General features: G+C 38.5%; 1 protein-coding gene across 3 annotated transcripts; it reads left to right on the top strand.

Annotated features, from left to right (window-relative positions):
- Nucleotides 1-822: 822 nt before the first annotated feature.
- Nucleotides 823-20,884, top strand: lrsam1 (leucine rich repeat and sterile alpha motif containing 1). 3 transcript variants are annotated; one of them, XM_088392490.1, is made up of 25 exons: nt 823-1,000; nt 3,446-3,645; nt 5,936-5,992; nt 7,013-7,057; nt 7,182-7,259; nt 7,537-7,605; nt 7,694-7,778; nt 7,870-7,991; nt 8,215-8,305; nt 10,091-10,200; nt 10,291-10,320; nt 10,575-10,697; nt 10,868-11,007; nt 11,093-11,137; nt 11,357-11,427; nt 11,836-11,935; nt 12,004-12,091; nt 12,219-12,293; nt 13,348-13,428; nt 14,629-14,724; nt 15,705-15,803; nt 15,880-16,011; nt 17,828-17,894; nt 18,476-18,675; nt 18,788-20,884. In XM_088392490.1, the coding sequence occupies exons 2-25, from the start codon at nt 3,574-3,576 to the stop codon at nt 18,908-18,910; spliced, it is 2,199 nt and encodes a 732-aa protein (XP_088248616.1). In that variant the 5' UTR covers nt 823-1,000; nt 3,446-3,573; the 3' UTR covers nt 18,911-20,884. The 3 variants fall into 3 exon arrangements, with proteins under 3 accessions (XP_088248616.1, XP_088248618.1, XP_088248617.1); XM_088392492.1 differs by having other exon boundaries at nt 823-1,128; XM_088392491.1 differs by having other exon boundaries at nt 823-1,134.
- Nucleotides 20,885-20,969: the final 85 nt, after the last annotated feature.

The following is a 20,969-nucleotide window of genomic DNA, read 5'->3' as shown; positions in this document are numbered from 1 at the left end:
GTATTTTTGAATTGTTACATATGTGCACATTGTGAATCTACTTTTTCCAGAGTTTTTTTTTCTTTATAATGCAGTTGCTATTTACTTCCAACTTTTTAATGGGCTTTCACTTGCGCAGAATAGCGCTTTTCTACCTTCGGTACACATTCAGTTGTCGTGGCGCACAAAAACAGCGGATTGTGTTTCAGTGAAAGTAGAGAGAGACCTCTAGTGGACAAACTTTGCAGCGTGTTAAAGCGACAGTCGTTAATTTATACAGATCCTAATCACAGAAAGTGGATAACGCTCACAAATGTAAACAAATTCGTGAGACTGTGGGTTGGTTGCTCATAAAATGTAATGTTTTAGGAATTTTTAGTTGAAAAAGTATTACAATGAAAATAGATCGAACAACTGACACTTCTGTAAGACTAACCTTAATTCCTACAGTGCACAATTGGCAAGTCTGAACTCATGCAGTTTTATCCCCATAGTATGCGCTATTGGATTTATATTCTTGAGTGCCACGTTATAGTTACATTTAAGACGATAGAAATATAACATTTGAATTTTCCCATCCAGTCTAGTAACACTTCGGTGAGGAAAGGCCAACAAATAAATAAATAAATAAATAAATAAATAAATAAATAAATAAATAAATAAATAAATAAATAAATAAATAAATAAATAAATAAGTCAACTATTGTAACTATGTTTAAAAAATGATCAAATTTATCGGAGACGTTCGCAAAGGGGACATTTTTACTCTTGCAACTGAGAATGAATAGTTTGGGAATTAAATGGGAAAACAGCGAACATAAATACTGCCAGCAGTCGGTAGCAACGTGCCGTTCTGAAGTATGGTCTACCAAAATTTAAAACGAGGAAGTAAGCGGTCTGTTGTGTGTTTTGACAGCAAAATATTTTACGGTAGACTTTTATCAAACGACTTAAGAGGAATTCATGCCGAGAACGTATATATCGGATTTGCGGCTGCCGATGACGAATGCCGAAGATATTGGTAGGGACCGCCGATCGGTTTTTGTTCTTTGCGTCTTTCAAATGCTGGTTGATGCAAAGTGTTAGCAAAGACAAAAAAACTATTTCACTCAAGAAACAACTACCGGCAAAAATAGGGATTTACGCTGAGTAAGTGTGAGTATAAAATGTCATGTCCATTTTTGTTGTTCGATATGGTGTGGGGTTAGCCGTGTTTGCTAATGAACAATATATTAATAAAACACGTAGTTGTTCCTAATAAAACCTAACCCCTGATGTTAGTAATTAATCAAGTGTATACTAATTTTTGTGTATTTGTAGTGAGATAGTTGCCTGCAGTCGTTCGTTATTTATTTATTTCGAGACCTTACGGGAATTTGCATTGCTAGCCTCGTAAATGATCCGCCCACTTCACGTCGCAGATCGAGGTCTGACCTTCAAGTACATTTAACGCAGTCCATAGCTACCCGGATAAGCCCCCGCCTAGAAATACATCTACAGTGACTCATATGTCTACTTTAGTTAATGTTATTTAACATAAGTATTCGATATAGCAGTCACAGACTGATGCTGATTCTTAGGCTATAACTGCATGTGCGCTCATCTCCGGTATAGACACACCCATCCATTATCAAATTAGTGCAATAAGAACATTTTGTAAGGAAAAAAATATATCTATCTTATTAGAATGAATTGAAACACAATGTAAGGATGGCAATTAACATATTGACTAACGTGTGTGTATGTATATTAATATACACTGCTCAAAAAAATTAAAGGAACAGTTTTTTATCAGGGTATGGCATGAATTCAATTACACGTTTCTGATATGGTTTTGGTCAGGTACGCGGCAGAGGGGGTTGTTAATCAGTTTCAGCTGCATTGGTGTTGATGGAATTAACAACAGGTGCACTAGAGGGGCAACAACGAGATGGTCTCCAAAACAGGACTGGTTTTGCAGGTGGAGGCCATTTCAAGTTCCTCCCTCTTGATCTTTTTTAACTGGTTTTCCACAAGTGTTGGCTTTAGCTAGAGTCATTATCATGACTGGGAGCATGAGTCCGATTTTTTTAACCACCCTGAAGTTGCGCAGATTGTCCAACTCCTCCAGGATGGCACATCCATGCGTGCTGTTGCAAGAAGATTTGATGTGTCTCCCAGTACAATCTCCAGAGCATGGTGGAGATTCGAGGAGGCAGGTAGTTACTCTAGGAGAGCTGGACAGTGCCTAGACGGTCCTCATCCCATCAGCAGGACCGATATCTGCTGCTTTGTGCAAGGAGAAACAGGTTGAGCACTGCCTGAGCCCTACAGAATGACCTCCAGCAGGGTACTGGTGTGAATGTCTCTGTCCAAACAGTCAGAAACAAACTTCACAAGGGTGGCCTCAGGGCACGACGTCCTGTAGTGTACCCTGTGCCCACTGCTCAGCACCGTGGAGCTCGATTGGCATTTGCCATAGAACACCGGAATTGGCAAGTCCGCCACTGGTGACCTGTGCTTTTCACAGGTGAGAGCGGGTTTACCCTGAGCACCTGTGATAGACGTGAAAGGGTCTGGAGAAGCCAAGGAGAGCGCTATACTGCCTGCAACATCATTCAGCATGACCGGTTCGGTGGTGTGTCAGTGATGGTCTGGGGAGGCATTTCCATGGAGGGACGAACAGACATCTACAGGCTAGAGAACGGCAGTCTGACTGCCATTAGGTATCGGGATGAAATCCTTGCACCCATGGTCAGACCCTACGCTGGTGCAGTAGGTCTTGGGTTCCTCCTGATCCACGACTCATGTGGCAGGAGTATGCAGACAGTATCTGGAGGATGAAGGAATTAACACAATTGAATGGCCCTCATGATCACCTGATCTAAACCCGATAGAACACCTTTGGGACATAATGTTTCAGTCCATCAGACGCCGCCAGGTTGCTCCTCAGACTTTACAGGAGCTCACTGATGCTCTTAGATCTGGGAGGACATCCCACAAGACCCCATCCGTCGTCTCATTAGGGGCATGCCGCTACGTTGTCAAGCATGCATGCAAGCACGTGGGGGCCACACAAGATATTAAAAATAATTTTGAGTTGCAGAAATTGAATTTAGGCAAAATGGACGAGCCTGCCACATCATTTTATCACTTTGATTTTTAGAGTGTCTATATACTGAGCCCTCTGTAGGCTGAAAACTTTTATTTCCAATCCAAAGATGTGGCATCTTTTTGTTCCTGAGACATTAAACTGTCCATATCAGTAAAGATATCCAACATTTTTGTTGTCACCATTGAAATCTGATGTATTTTCAAAGTGTTCCTTTAATTTTTTTGAGCAGTGTATATGAACAACCATATATCCGCACGTGCACACACACACACACACACACACACACACACACACACACACACACACTCACACTCCTTTTGCCCTTATGACTGAGGTTAACTATTTTTTTTTTTTTTTACGGTCTCTTTTTAGAGTAAGTAAGTGTCTTGAGTGGTTCCAACTGGTCCATCAGCCTTTCAAGTGAGTGGCTGTTATTGTCGTGCACTGACTGAAGTGATCCCGCATAAACTCAGCTGACAGAAGTACAGGCGGGATACAAGATGCCTCTGTTCTTCAGAAAGAAGAAACCCAGCGATGACGCCCAGAAGAGAATTGAATATCAGCTGTGCCGGGTACGATAACTGCTAATTAATGTGTTTTACTTACAGTGTTTGTCAGCAATAAGCAGTTTAATTTACAATACAGGCCTAGAATAGACAATGACATACCATATTTTCCGGACTATAAGCCGCCACATTTTGCACAGGCTTTGAACCCTGCAGCTTGTAGTCCAGTGCGGCCTATCTATGAATTTTCGTGATTGTTGTGATACACTTACTATACACTCGTTGGTGAAAAGGTTGTAGACCGCTGTTGTGTGGCACCACTTTGCTGGGCGGCGGGATATGTGAACAGACATATGGTCACTGGGTAGAAAAGTGGTGTGTTTATCGCATGTCCGTCCGCCAGGCAAATAGTGCCGCATAACTGAGACGAACAAGAGACAGAGCGACAGAACATGACTGGAGAAAGGAAGCTTTTAGAAGCAAACCCTCATTATAGGGGACAAAATATATGCAGGCACGTGCACTCATAGGAGGCAGGTGAGGCAGTGCCTCACCTTGCCACCGGGGGCGGTAAAGGGCTCAACATGGTTTCCTAAACTGTCACCATAAGTTGTTAAAAAATGACAAATATAATAAAACATAATATAATATCTGTCCTGTGGTCTATGCTTTTAATGCAATTTTGGTGTGTTTCCTATACATTTGGATCATTTTCATAGTCAAAATAGCTGTATTTCTTGTTCAAATAACAACGGGAGACGAGAATCATGGAGGCCGAGGCAGTGACAGGTAGTGCCTCTCAGTGTGAGCGTGTGCACCACTCACACACACACACTGTAGTGAGCGCGTGCAAACGGCGCGTGCTTGCAGTCAGCGGGAAAAGGCGCGTGCCTTGAGGCAGCCAATACTTTTGCCTCAAAAATTGGCTTTATTTTCCCTGAAAATGGAGGATTATAATCTCGAAGATAAGAAATTTTTCAAAACTTGACTGTCAGTCAAAGCAAGAAATCATAAGTAAGGGAAGACCAACGCCAGATTTGCGAGGATTAATTCAAACTACGTTCCTCCCGGGACGGACTACAACACATTGGTTTCAAAAGGAGTGGTACTCTAAAAAAGAATTCATTTACAAGTAAAGGTAGGAATACTGCAGTGGTCTGTTTAAATGTACAGTGGTGTGTTTAAAATGTTATTAAATTTAATCAAGAATGGGATAACAACCATGCATGCTTGTAATTCTGACTTGTGAGTCAGTGCCTTAGCGTCATCCAGTATGTTTGTAAATCTGATTCTGAGTCAGTGCCTGACCAACCCCAACCCTCACCGCACGTCACTGAATACATGTGATGCTGCTTTTAAGTTAAAGGCAGTCAATATAGCTCTTAACCAAAGAAATAGAGCTGCTTCATCTACTGTAGAGGTTTCCTCAGGCCACCAGGGTGGAGTGGGCTATTGTTGATGACATCTTTTTGTGTCACCATTTTCAGTATTTTTTTCCCGGGTCACGTCTTCTCCCAACCTTTACGTGTCGCTTTTATTGCATTGCCAACTTTACACCTGTAAGTGGTCACATTTTAGTTATTATTAGTTTTCACATTAAATTTATTATGGTCATTGCTGAGATTTATGCATGTTAGTATGTTTCAGAGCTCCTTCATCTCTGTCAATAAACGTTATGTTAATAAAAGGTCTGCGTCCCCACAGAACCATCCCTTTCCTTACAATCCTCTTTGTGTATATTCTCTTACAAATGGTAATTAAACATTAAAACACCTACGGCTTATAGTCTGGTGCAGCTTATACATGAACAAACCAAGATTTTCCCCTAATTTTAGCTGGTGCGGTTTTTAGTCAGGTGCGGTAATTAGTCCAGAGATTACGATACATGAAATATATGATTTTACATTTAGACACAACAATATGCAGCCATTTTGTTTGAAATAGAACTATGTGATGGAGGTTTTTGAAGAAGTTTCACCAAAATATGGTATGCTACACGGCCATGCTGGATACCTTATTTTCAAGGGGCGTATACATATTTGGATTCTGTTGAATAAAACATTTTAATACTGTAGTTGCATAAAAATCCCTTGCAGTCAAAGCCTAAAATAAGCAGATGACCAAAAGAGACTGGCACTACTAAACTAAGTTTGATCCCAGGAAATGCTTTTGACCTAAGTTGTGGTAGCATATGAAGCTAAAATCTTCTCATTGACCAAATACTTCTGAACTGCAGTGTATATGGAAATTTCCTTGTTTGGGTCTCTTACTGTCAAAGTGTGATATGTGTTTATATAATGTGTTTAAAAAAAAAAAGTTAAAATGCATGCAAAACCTATTATCTGCTATTTTTCAGTCAAAAGAAGCAGGTGCTGATGACATCCTGGACATCTCATCTTGCGAGTTGTCAGAGGTGAGGATCTTTACAGTTTTACTCGTGCTTCAATTCGGTCCCTCAATTTCCCAAAACAACCTCTTGCCCAAGGTGTAATTGGAAGAATATCTTAGCATCACATGAAAGAAATTGTGCCTGAAGTCTTATGACTTCTTTGCACTGGTGATGGTGACCCAAAAAGTGACAACGAAGAAACTCTTAACAACAGGCTGCCCAGCATTGCTCTAGACATTGTTGTCCTGGCATTTGGGGGTCATCCTGCTTCCAGGCACAGCATAAACTATGAGTCAATATTGGGAACAGTTACCATAATCACATATGAGCCTCTTAAAGTGAATGCTAAAAAATATACTGAATTTAGTATACATTCGCTGTATACATCATGTTTGAACTGACAACACAGATTTGAATGAGGAGATCATTGATTGGAACATTGTTCAGAATGGGACTATTACATAATTATGAAATACGGCTAAAGTGAATAAAAAAAGCCACCATCTAAACTTCTAAATTTCCACATGGATTTAATGCGATAAAACTTGTGCAGTATTGGATTGTTTTACATTTTAATCTTTAAGTTTATAGTTCGTGTGTTAGCTTACTGATTATTAATTGTCAAGGAGGCTGATATTTGGAGTCAATATTGGTTTGCAGTAAAAAATGATGGGCAGTGTTGATGTCAAAATTTGTTTAAATGGCAAAGCATTTTTATCAAACAACTTTTGACATTTGCAAAAAAAATTTTCACTCTTAGAAAACAGACAACTTTGTTTTGAAATTCTAGTTAAAAGTGCTCCTATGTTATACGTGCCAGAAAACATGATTGCTGATTGTCGTTTGTTCACTCAGAAATTATAAGATTCGGTAGAGGGTTCACTGTACCGACTCAGTGTCCGACAAAATTTTCCAATTCAGTTGTTCATGTTTCCTGATATGAAAGGAAAAAACTAATTCCACCGACAGTATATAAAAACACATAATATTTTTGCAATACCATGTAAGTTGTTGCGTTGAATATGGTTTTCTGCTATTTCACAGGTTCCTTCGAGCGCTTATTCGATTTGCAAAGTTCTTCAAAAGAAAGTAAGAACAAAAGCATAATAAAGAGCTAAAAAGAACCGCACATAAAGTCTGTTTTGTTTGTCTCATACACACTTAACTATTTAATATCACTTGACCAGAGATTTCTCATTTTGGCGTTCCACAGGTCCTCCTCTTACACAGCAATGAGCTCAAGTCACTGCTTCCCAAAGGAAATGATATCATCTCTCTTGTCACCCTCAAGGTAAAATCACCTTCTCACACAAATATTACAATACTTGGTTTAAACCGCGGTGTAGAATTTAATCCGAATGCTCCCACAATGTTGTGTTCATTGCTCTGAACACTAGTTCATGTAAAAGTGCAAATGTTTAGAAACGGGCTTTGTTTTTTCAATCAAAATAGAACCATGCATTATGTTTTTAAATGAAGTAAATATCATAAAATGTTACAATGATGTTTAACTTTTTAAAGTTTCCTGACCAAGCCAAATATTTCACCCCATCCCTCTTCCATTTCAGGTTTTGGATTTGCATAATAATAAGATAAATTCGCTCCCAGAAGACATCGGGAAGCTGACGTCTCTGCAGGTAGAGTTACTCTGAACTCTTGAAAATAAACGTTACTCAGTTAATGAATGGTAGTCACTCTCGTATTTGGCCAATTGTGTATTCTTAGATTTTGAATGTGGACAAGAATCGATTAGAGGTCCTTCCAGAATCCATTGGGGATCTAAAGCACCTGCAGACGCTCAATTTGAAAGGTGGAGTTCTTGTTCCTTGTTCGTGCCCAAGTGTTAGCTTTCAGTTTAATGTCACTTTGAATTTACTGTTGTATCTATCCTGTCGCTTTAGGCAACTGCATCAGTGAACTACCAACGACAATTAGCTCTCTGTGCAGTTTACGCACTCTAGACGTGAGTGACAACCTCATCATCCAGATTCCCAAAACCTTTGCTCACATCCGCACCCTGGAGGTACGTGTCCATCTTGGAAATCCAGTTCACACGATTGCGTAAAGAAGCAACAAAACAGAGCGAGTGTGTGTGTGTGTTTGTGTGTGTTTGTGTGTGTTTGTGTGTGTGTGTGTGTTTGTGTGTGTGTGTGTGTGTGTGTGTGTGTGTGTGTGTGTGTGCGTGTGTGTGCGTGTGTGTGCGTGTGTGTGCGTGTGTGTGTGTGTGCGCACACGTGCTGTGACAGAATCTCATACTGGATGCAGCTACAATGACCTTTCCTCCTGCATCTGTGTGTGGGGAAGGTACAGCGAGCATCCAGCACTTCCTGTGCTCTGGTGAGTATGTGTTTAGTAACTACCAAATAGAGATGCACCGATCCGGCTTTTTCAGTTCCGATACCGATGCCGTGGGTTTGCGTATCGGTCAATACCCGATACTGATCCGATATTATGGTTGACTTAACAAGCTACATACCTCTACACGTGGAAAAATAAAATATAGCATCGGGACAAGAGAATAAACAAGTGACTTGGTCAAATACAATAATCAAGCAATGTAAACATGTGTTCGCACACTTTCTCATACATTTCTGACAGTACGGTCTCAGAAAAATACTTGTGCGATGGCAAATTGTACCGTGGCTCCAGGTGCTCAAGTAAACGTCGGAAGCCCTCGTTTTCAACAACACTCATCGGTTGTCCATCCAAAACCATGAATTCCAGCACTTTCTCAGTAATTCTCATAGCTTTTGCGCTATTGCCTGGGAATTTCTCCCGTCTTTGCAGTGCATCTGCTAACGTTAACTGCCGTGTAGGTCCACCTCCCGCTCCCTTAGATCTGCTCAGCTGCTGGAACTCCTGGTGCTCCGTTGCGTGGTGTTTCTGGAGATGCTTAATTAAATTGGTAGTACTATAACTGGCAGTACTACCACCACCCCTGGCAACATTAGCTTTGCAGACATTACAAACTGCCGTCGAGCTAGTTGGCGTGTTCAGTTTAAAGTACCTCCACACAGCTGACTCTTTCGTTCGCTCCATGTTTGCGTTTGTTTAGAAAACTCTCGTGGCATGCGGCACACGTGCTGCTAACGTATGACGTAGCCCGCGTCCCAATAGATTAAGGAAAGGATCGGCTCACAGATCGACTGCATTTTCCGATAACCGATCCATCTATTTTGTTGATATCGGGGCCGATATCCGATCCAGATATCGGATCGGTGCATCTCTACTACCAAATAGTATAGAATTACTACACATTCTGTTTTATTTTCCTCTCTGTACCTCACATCCAAATCTTAAACAATAAATAAATACGTACGTAGTACATACATATGTACATACGACATATGAACATAGTACATACATACATACATATACACACACACACACACACACACACACACACACACACACACACACACACACACACACGTACATACATACATACGTACCTACTGTCTAATCTGTGACCATCCATCCATCCATCCATTTTCTGAACTGCTTAGTCCCCACGGGGGTTGCGGGTGTGCTGGAGCCTATCCCAGCCGTCATCGGGGGACACCCTGAACCGGTTGCCAGCCAATCGCAGGGCACACAGAGACAAACAACCATTTGCAACCGCACTCATACCTAGGGACAATTTGGAGTCTTCAATCGGCCTACCAAGCATGTTTTTGGGATCAACCTCTAAATCGTGTTTCTTTTGCAACAGATTTGCATCACACAGAAACGCTGTGAAAATTGAAATAATCTGTTCCCAGACAAAACTGTTCCCATTTTAATACAATTTATTGGTATTACAGACATGTAATATTCAAGTATAATACTTGGTTAACCACTGCTGGTATACCAACATAAATGTGACTATAATGTACAAGCATGTCATCTTGCAGGTGTAGGTCACACACGTAACTTTGTAACATTCTTAATCGTCGCACAATCGTAAAAAGAAATTAACCACATGGAGTCAACTCGTTCTCTCACTTTTGTTAACTTAAGACAAAAGAATCGTGCCTCTCATTTTTTATGTGTGTGAAAATTTTGGTCAAATTCCAAATTGTGTTTATGTCAATCTTGATAGAATTTCCTGAGGTTTCATTCCAAATCTATCGTTTTACTCAGAGCTAGGCGAGGAATACTGCCCTCCATCCCAGTATCTTCTCCCTGTTCTGGAAAGTGACGGTGGTAAACAAAACTCTGACTGTGTGGATGCTTTGGATGAGGCCTGGCAGGTAGTAAATTTCATTACACTGTATATTAATGTTGTCGGAGCATATCGCGTTCACTTGCCACATTAAATGTTTCTTCACTTTTTGTTACAGAATAAATTCAGTGACTATGAGAAGAGAAAGGTATGTTTTCAACTTAAAGGTTTCATTCAAGGTTTCTTGCTGATTGAAGTTAAACTGAAACAAAGCTGTAGCTATAATCAAGTAGTGGTATATATACATACTAGATTATTTTATAGTACCATTTACACTGTAATTCAATGTAATTGGAAAACAAAAAGAAATAAAGCTGCAACATTAAGATTTTTTTTTAAAATTGTGTAGCAAAATATTTTTTTGCATCGTTAAGAAAATTATTCATTCTGTCATTTTCTCAGATTCAAAAGCAAGAGGAAAAACTGGCCATAGAGCGACACAGAGAGGAGAAACAAAATGAACACACCCAGCTTCTACTCATGAACACCACTCGTAAAGTAAATATTCTCAACTCAGTCCGACAGGTACGTTGTTCCCACACGCAGTAAGTGCAGTTATTCCCATTCTTTTCTCTTCCTGTACATTTGGAATATTCTTGCTCATCTTTGGAATATACGAGTAGTCAAATCATGAATTGCTATCAGAAACCAAAAAGAAATGAAATTTACCTGCTCACTTTTGCACTAATGTTTAGGAGCAGGAGCGTTTGGAGCAGGGGTTCTCCCAGCAGCAGCGAGCCCAGGATTCTGAGAGGTTACTGTTGTTAGAAAAAGTGAAACACGCCGAAAATGACATCAGCAGTCGCATCAGTAACATGCTGTTGGATGACAACAGGTAGTACATGAAAGCAGCGTGTGGATGTGTGTCACATGAAAGCTACTTGTAGCCACTTGACAACTTCATGTTTTGACCTCTGCAGGCAGAAAAAGAGTGCTGAATTTCTCCAAGCCATGGAAGAAGATCGGTGAGTGGAAGACAATCATTCAGTTCTATCGCTGCAAAATTTGTAATTCAAGAATTTAGTAAGGACTGTAGTGAAATTCAATCAATGTTAATGGATTAACTTTCCTCCTAGGATTAATAAAGTATACTGTATTGTATGTTTAATGAATATTTTACAACCTTTTATTTGGTTGTTTAAATCAAATCAGTGGGTACATTTTACTGATTGTTTGTCTGACAGGATCCGTATGGAACATCTGACTGCCATCACACAGGAAGAAGCCAACTCTCTGAGAAAGAGAGAAGTGGCCAGTATGTCACCTTTTACTCTCCACTTACAGTAGTTTGCCAAAAAATGCAAGGCAAATTATTATTCTCTTCTTTTTTACGCAAATAACCTTAAACAGTATTACCGCTACAAGCTCCTCACCCGATCACTTTTTATGAAGCCAACAATACCACGTAATCTGCAGAAGGCAGAGATGTAATACTGAGAACACTAAACCGGACACCCTCAATGTCTCAGCGACACCTAGAAATTCTGTTCGTAAAGGTTATGAACAAAATCAGTGAAAACTTGACGGAGTTCAAGCCAATAAGGTTTTCTGTTTAGGTCTTCCAATTTGTGGTTGTATGTCTTGCGCTTCCCAAACACATCCCATTTTATTTTGTTTTAAAAGTCATTCTTCTTTCTTTCCTTTCCTCTATATCACTTTTTAGCGGCCATGCAGAAAATGCTGACGGACAGCTGTGCTGTGAGCCTCCTTCAAGAAGCCAGCGACTATCGTCGAAAGAGTTTGATGTCTGAGGCCTACAGAAGGTTTAAAATGCACACAGACGCACAAATATTGCAATGTGTTGTAATTGACCAAATGTCTTTCCTATTAGTATGGAGAATCTGGAGAAGAAGTTTGATAAGATGCTATCCATCCAAGTTCTGGATAAATCTAAAGCCATTGCCCAGATCCTACAGGAGGTATAAGTCTTCAGTGACCATATAACAGTTGTTTATATTATAAATGACTGATGTAATCCATCATTTAATTAAATAATTAAACAGAACATAAATCTTTTAAATGCAGTGAACACTCATGACTTTGCAGGAGGAGATGCAGAAAGCAGCGTTTCAAGCACTTCAGCTGCAGAAAGATTCTGTCCATGGTTATATCCGCAACCAGGTTTGTAATGTATGGAGAGATGCAGATGGGTGGAGTCGGGGTCAAACTTGCCCTTGGTTCTTATCTGTTTTGATACATAGTTTGCGGACAGGTGTATCTCAAATGCTTAAGGCTCTTTTTCCTTTTAAATATTTCAATTTTAAAAATGAGTATAGCCCCTTCCCAAGGATCTGGGTTGAGTCTTTATTAGCGCTTATTACAGAACTGTCCAGTCCTTGGTCCATTTCATCCTGCAGACTTTCTTTTGTGCTGCTTGGTCAGTCAAATGTCATCACTTGCTTACATCTATGCGCTATTTTCGGGAATGTCTGCTGTACGCGTTTTTACGCTCCTCTTAATTAATTATTTATTTATTTATTGTTGTGTTATTTATTCATTATTTATTCAGCACGCTTTTGTTATACTTGTTTACTGTTTGTCTGTTGTGAGCCATGTCTTGTCACCGTGGGATAGGGGGGAACGAAATTTCGGTTTCTTTGTGTGTCTTTGGCATGTGGAGAAATTGACAATAAAGCTGACAATAAAGCTGAACAATAAACAATAAAAATCCCAACATGGCTTTTTAAACACTGCTTTAATTAGATTTAATTATCTTTTTTAAGTATTGTTTGTCTGATAAATTAATCACCTTTGTAGGGGGCCTCGACATACCTAAAAACTCAACAATTCTTGCAAGCATGTGGATTCTTGAGAAGATGTTAGTAATTTTGGGGTTCCAAATAGGACCCCCCCCCCCCCAAATCTTATTCGGTGGCATTACTTAAAAACGTCAAAGTCAAATTTATTGGGATGATGATGATGTCGATAACAAAAAGCATGAATTCTCAAGGACTGTTCAAAATTAATTGGCTAGTTTGTTTTGAAGCATCAACTTTGGGTGAATTGCAGAGTTCGTACTTTGTCAAACTCCTACTAAGGAGGCCAATTTAATATATTAACCCCTGTAGCTAAAAACACATTTCATTAAATCATCATGGTTGTTCATCCTAACCTTTGCTGTCCACAGCATGCTGCTTCTCCCTGCTCAGTTCATGTTGCCTTTTCACTGTTCCAGATCAAGCTTATTGAGGGTGAATTATTGCAGCTGACAAAACTTGAAGTTAAAAGACGCAATCTGGATGCTGAGACTCTGCAGGTAGGTGTCACTCCCCTCATTTTATTTTGCTCGCACTCATTTACTTTATTTTTGACTACTGAATGGGGCTGTTTTATTGCATGATTTGCTACCTTGGTTACAATACTATATATCACGAATTAAGTGAGATAATATTATTAGCACTACATTGTCTTCCAAATGATTAAATGGACAGCATTACTTTTGCTGTACAGTTTGTCCAAACAGTGCACACAATTACCCACATTACCCACATTGCACATTACCTTGCTGTATGTGCGACTTATACAAGTGGGTCCACAAATATTAAATATTACCAAATAATCCTTATCGGCCACCGTGGGTTGTTAAGTGACATACTTTAGTTGACTGGTTCTTTTGTCGCAGACAGAGTGTCTCTGATGAAGGCAAAAGTACATGCCGAAACATGTCAGGTAAATAAAACAACCTAAATCATTTGTCTGTGATAAAACAACCAGTCAACTAATTCATAAGTGAAGACAAAATTAACTTAGTACAACTAAGTGACATACTGTTTAAGGTGGTACTGAGGTAGCTTATTTTATTCCTCGGACAAGGATGACTTTATCTTAAGGGCAACTACTTTATACCTTATATTTCAAACTCAAACTTGAAATACATGACATATGTATAGTATGAACCAAACAAAATCCCAGTGAATATACTAACACCTTGGACTGGGCAACCATTTAAAGTGCTCACAATTTTTAATTCAGACCCTCTATAATTGCAGAAGATGTCCTTTGTTTTGATTTTTAAGGCTTTTGTATCAGGACTGTCAACCGGTGGTTTGCGGCCCTTTTGTGATCCATAGCGGTATTGCAGGTCGTCCATGAAATTGGAAATGGAAAATAATGGTAACATTTTTAAAAATAAAATTGATTTATTATTTAGACTTCATTTATTTTCCAGCTGATTTTGTAAATCATTTACTATCCAAATTATGTCAAATGTAGCTGAGATTCCCCAAATAGACATACAGACAAATATCCTGTATAGGTCTTTCCTCCTTCGGTGCAAAATAAAATAATATTCCGCCAAAGCTGTGGTCCCAGAGTTGTTTTTTGGTTGTAATGGTGGTCCCTTGGACAAAACCAGTATAAAACCCACTCTTTAGTTAATAAAGTGTTTGAATGAATTATGGCTGAATCAAAATTATTGTGCTTGTCAATCTTGTTGTGCATGTGTCTGTTTATGCAGGAAGTGCTTGTGGACCAGCGGACAAGTCTTGGTGATTTGTTGCAACAACTACTGAAACAGAAGCACCAGAGAGAGCAAGAACTACTGCAAGTTCTGGTGAGTAAACCGAACGGTGAGGTGCATTGTTTTCTAGATGCTATCAGCGGTTTGACACCCCCCCCATTCGCCCAACTACAGTCTAACTCAATACAGTCAATTGTGGATATGCTGTGTAAATTCTAGTATATTTGAACAAGTCTAAATTGTTCTGTATTTGTTTTAGATCCACAAGAATTGCTGAATTTAAACACCATTAAGATTTGAATTCAAACAAAAAAATCGGGGAAACTATAATCCTATTAAGCTATGCAAAATTTGCGAGTTAGACCTGCTATAATTTCAGAATGTCCGAATATCACTCACACAAGGTTTTACCAAGTTTTTTTTTTAAATTGAGAGCTACTACCTGGCCACTGCTTCATGCGAAGGGCTACCACCAGTACTATTGAGACAACTAATTTGTTCAAATTACCTTTAATTATATGTTGTTATGACATGTTATTATTTCACCCAAAAAATATGACAATTATTTAACAGGGTAGGATGAGCTATCCATTTTTAAAAACACTATTTTTTTAGATCCTGAAAGCATTTACATTTTTAAGTGATCACTTCTGCAACATCACAATGAAATCACAATATCCTATTATGATAAACTCAGCTATTTGTAGAACTGACTCACAGGCTACTTATGGTCCTTGGGGCATCCACCGTTAATTGATTTATGTAATATTCCTATTTCTTGAAATGGTGATTCGGGAACTTTTGTTAGCTGTAGGCTATAATCATCAAAATTATGCTAAAGTAAAAATCATGAAATATTTCAATTAGTTTAATATGAGTTTTGCTTTTGCATTTCACAATTGAATTTATCACAATATTACATGCTTATAGATAATTGTAGCGCTTGTCTAAAGCTACAAATATTCAAATGTTATTACGAGGAAAAATTGTGTGACTTCATTTCATTTCATCGTAGAAGAAGCATCAGTAGCATTTCCTTCTAATGACAGCACTAATCAGTTTTGGTTTTCTAGGCGGAAATGGAGCTAAAGGCAGAGTCCACCCAGCAAAACTACTGGATGATTCAGTACCAGAGATTGCTAGATGCCAAGCCATTATCACTGCGAATGCAGGTACTGTGCCACACAGAGCATATCTGATATGCTGGAGCATCGAGAAACATTTTTTTTCTGATGTGTTTTATGACAGGAAGCTGGTGTGGAAAAAGAGTTAGTTAATCTACTGTGTAAACTGTCGGCACAGCATTACTTGCCCATCATGGCTCACCATCGTGTGACTACTGAGGCCCTTCGCCACATGAACCCATCTGACCTCAAGAAGGTCTGTACTACTATTTAGAAATGGTGGATTTCTCCTTGATATGTGGTCCTAAAATACTGACTTTATATGTGCTAATGCTGGATAGTTGCAAAGATAACAATAATTGAAATTTGAATTTTAGCATGGACACATTACTTGTGTTTGTCAGCGCATGTGTGCATTTGATATATTTAGGGTTGAGTAATTTTGAGTGCTGTTAATTTAGGGCAGGGATGGGCAACTGCATTCGCCCGGCCCTCAACCACAGTTTGTCACCTCTTGATTAATCCCCATGCCCAAAAAAAAAGTCCAAACAAATGAAGATGAACATTCATTTGTGAGTGCTGAACCGCAAGTGTGCAGCGGCCGACTTTAGTTTTTATTTATGATATCACTATTCACCACTCGATGGCCATGGCTTAGTTTTGCTTACTGATACTGCGCTATCCTCCTGAGATTCAGAGAAAAAAATGTTTTTGATTTTTTTTTTTTTTTTTTTTTTTTTTACACCACATAATTCTTAAGGGTGAAAAAAAACATTACTACAGTAAAAAAATGTCAAAACATATTTTTATTCATTTTTTACAATATATCCTTTTGAGAGGACATCAGCACTCTGTGATAGCAAAAGCGAAAAGCCTAGGGCAGGGGTGCTCAACCCTTTTCAGCTTACGAGCTACTTTTAAAATGACCAAGTCACAAAGATCTACCCACTAAGATAAATAAATTAAATAAATAAATAAATAAATAATACAGTGCGTGTATTTTTGTAACGCACTTAGACAATGACATTGTGAGAAAAAAGTCCAACTCCCATTCCGTATGAAAGTGATACGTTTTTGGCTTCTTACTTGGTCCAGCAACCCCACTCATTTTTGATGGTCATAAACTTTCTTTTGTTTAAAAGAAAAAAGCGAGTGCGTGCGTTGATTAGCTTATAAACTTTGGCGGTTTGTGTGTGCGCGGCCGTTTAACATGCTGCGGTGAGGGGTTGTAGTCACTGTCTATTGCGCATGTGCGGTTCACTGTGATTGCCTCCCGACAGGCCTACCTGTATGTCAATACAGGCTGGATTCTAGCATACAGCATTTTTTTTTATTTTTATTTTTTATTTTTTTTAAACGTCATGCGATCTACCAGTAGTAGCTTGGCGATCGACTGGTCGATCGCGATCGACGTATTGAGCACCCCTGGCCTACGGTGTCCTTTGTAAGGGCCAACAGGAACCAACACAGTGGCATGTATGGCTTCAGAGATATGGACCAAAAACATAAGTCCTCTACATATGACAAAAATGAATTGCTGGGTCTCAGGAGGCTATACTACAATGCGAGTAGGCCTAATAATTTTTTGCATATTTGGTATGATATGCAAGACAAACATAGTCCCTCAATAATATTAAAATTTTGAGCGACTTGCTTTTTGTGAAAAAGAAAATGCAAGAGAACTTGCGTTTGCACTTACTTTGTCGATATTCAAAATGATATATTTGTCATACATTTCGTTATGGTGTGTGGTCCTGTGTGGCCCCTCTGTAAAACTGAAGAAAAATCTTGCCTCCTCCAGCATTTAAGTTGGCTGTCCCTATGGTATTTGCGGTTATCTATGGTATTAACAATACAATTTGGTGGTGATAAATTTGTCAAGCTCTGTATACTGTACACCATTCTAGTCTTGTTGACTCTGTATACTGAAAGCTTGCAACAAACTGAAACATCATTCCTTTTTTCTATCAATTTTTTCAAGGGAAAAATATATTCATATACGTTTATTACATTTGAAAATTGAAAACTGTTATGATTTCTTGGCTCATAATCCTCCACCTTGTTTTTTGTAGCTCGGCATTACTGAAGGTGGCATCCAAAAAGCTCTTCTGAACTGGGCTCAAGAACGCAAGCCTGAAGGTAAAACATGCATGCACACATGTTATACACCGATTATAGTGATAATAAAGGAATACTAGGGGAATTAATATGTTCATTTTTTTTCCATGTTCCTACTGTGTTTAAAACATGCCCATACTTAAGAATTTCATCATATACTAATATAAAAGTGATATATAAATCGGATGCATTATTTATTATTATTATTAAATTCATTTTGGAATCTATACATGCCTAATATATAATATATATTTTAAATAGTTGGATGTGAACAGATTATTCCAGATGTTTTCAGGGTCACAACAGAAATATCAGAGACTTCACAGATGCACTTTGTCGCTATAGTTCCTGACTTTGTCAAACTTCATCTCATTTTGGTGGTACATTTGAGAGCAATTCATATTTGATGTGCAAAACCGAATCAAACAATTCGTTTTTAGCACCACGATGAGCGAGTCACGGATGATGCTTGTGAGGTGTAAGTTTGACTACCGTTGTGGTTCAACGTTTAATATCCAACTTCTAAGGCGACACACTGTCAGTAGATCTACTATGTTTTGTTTTATGTTTTACTGATATTTGCACATCACCTCCATTCTTAGGTGCATGTAAGGTGTTTGAGCAGAGCGAAGAAGTTCCCGCTCCAGAGTTGTCTTCTTCCTTCTTTCCATCAGTTCCCAACACCTCCAGCACCATGATCCCAAGCCCGCCACTCACTCCGGGTACCCCTGTCACACCATCAGCCCCGAGCCCAGTGGAGGGACCAGGAGGCTCCGAATGTGTGGTCTGCATGGAGACAGGGGTAAAATGAATGAATGAATGAATGAATAGATAAATAGATAAATAAATGCAAACCTGGATGACCTTTTGCACATGTTATCTAATGAATGATTGTTTTCTGTGCTTCTCTCCAGGCTCAAGTCATATTTCTGCCATGCGGCCATGCTTGCTGTTGTCAGGTCTGTAGTGACGCCCTCCTAAACTGCCCACTGTGTCGAGGCACAATATCACAGCGCATACGCCTTTATCATAGTTAGAAGCAAATGTGGCTTAGTGACTTTTTTCCCCTTAAATATGCATGATGACAATGCTGCTGTGAGTTCATGTGTAGACACGCTTTGAGTAGGTTTTCGAAATGCTGAGCCACTTTGTTGTATTAACCAAAAGGTTTATGCTGCATTACTGGACGAAAGAGTTTTTTATTATTATTTCATGCCTAATTTCTTTAATTGTTGTTTAAATTGATTTGTTTTTACTTCTGTACACATTGTGCCTTTTTCTGAAAATAGATAATTTGCTTCTTTATGGTACCTTTTATTTCCGTAAACCAAAATAACATACCCACCTATGTAGATCCAACTAACACTGACCAACCATAACATTATGAGCACTTGTGCAATGTAATAGTACAATACAAGAAATTTGTCTAATATTCTACTTTAACAGAGATCATTATTGTTGTCATTGTTTGCTGTTGCGTAAAAATGTACTGAGAGGTGTACTGTACCTAATATTTATGACACATTACTGTTTGGGTTAACCAAAATATCAGACAGAGCTCTCATTTTGATAAAAAACATTTTTACACAACTGCAAACTATAACCAGAATAATAAACTCACTTAATTGAATGTTTTTGACAGTGTCCATCCAAAGCATTATATATTGTAACTGTAGTTGCACAATATTTGGTAGATCTTTTGTTTCGAATAGCATATTGTGCTAGTAGTCATAATGTTGTGCTCCTATGGGTAATTTACTAAATGCTGTAGATTATGACATCCACTTGCCCCAGTTTTATACCGTATGCAAGACTATATGGATTGCTAAATATTAAACAGGATTATTTTAACTATTGTCCTTTTTTGGGGGGGGAATTTTGAGGGGTTAAATCGGCCATTTAGCAGTTTTTGACCTTGATGGTTTAACCGCCAGTTCCCCTGTAAGGAAGAATTTAAGCCCTTCAGTCATTATGTTGTGTTGTCACTGTGAATTTCCAGAATACGGGATAATGGATTACTCTGATAAATTGATTGAATATACAAACTTTGGGAGGTATTTTTTTATGTTTACTTTTTTACACATGATAAAGTGTCCAAAACAGACATTAGATATCACTTGATTCATAAATTATACAGTAATAGTTATTTTAATATTTGTTCGTCATTCTTTTTCCACCTGGACCATTTTATTGAGATCGGTGTCCTGTACTTATACTGATACTACTTCTATTTATACTGACCATGACTCACAGATGTTACAGCTGGTTATTCCTAGCATTTCTTCTATTTTCAACAAATTCGGAGCAGGGAAAAAGCAGCTTAAAAAAGTTACGCTTGCTGGTATTTAGTGCTTTAGTGATTCGTGTATTCATTCTTGTAAAACACACAAACATTCCGTTAACTGTAAACCAAACAACTAGGAATTAACACTGATATTGTGCACCCTGTATTGGGAAGGACTTGCAGTAGTTCTGCCAGTAAGGCCCTCCAGCCTTATTCATGTTTTGGACAATTGACACTTTTATTTTCTATATTTTATGTGATGCACATTGCTGGCGTCAGGCGGAATCTTCGTATCTCCAAAATAATCACTTTTCAGGAGACCCCAAAATTCACAGGTTAGTTCAACTATTAGCATTGTATATTGAAAACACTTTAGAATGGTCAATAATTTGTAAAGGTAACATGTCTGTGTCATTAATCATAATTGCCCCACAAGTATAGATTTTTGAAACAATATGAAATTCACCAAAATGTGACTAATGAGGTTTTGGGCCAACGCCAGCAATATATTTGGACTAACAAATCCTGTTTGCAGCCATCACTAACTGTTATAATCTCTGAAGTGCTCTTACATACTGTACTGTTCATGTAACATGTTAAAATATGTTATAAAAAATATAAACCATTTTCTTTTACTTCACGTGTAATTGATGTATATATATATCTATGTTTCTGTTATAATATTGGAAATTAATTGATGAGCATCATCAATAAAATGCTAATGGATTTTTGGCTTCTTGTTTTCTTAAACACGGTCTATTTGGGTGCACAAATAACCAGCAATTTTTATATCCTATACCACCTTGAAAACA

Source organism: Syngnathus floridae, chromosome 12, assembly GCF_059516105.1.
Source record: "Syngnathus floridae isolate MCC-2025c chromosome 12, RoL_Sflo_1.0, whole genome shotgun sequence".
Classification (NCBI taxonomy): Eukaryota; Metazoa; Chordata; class Actinopteri; order Syngnathiformes; family Syngnathidae; genus Syngnathus; species Syngnathus floridae.
The sequence above is the reverse complement of the archived record's forward strand: the minus strand, read 5'-3'. Positions and strand labels throughout refer to the sequence as shown.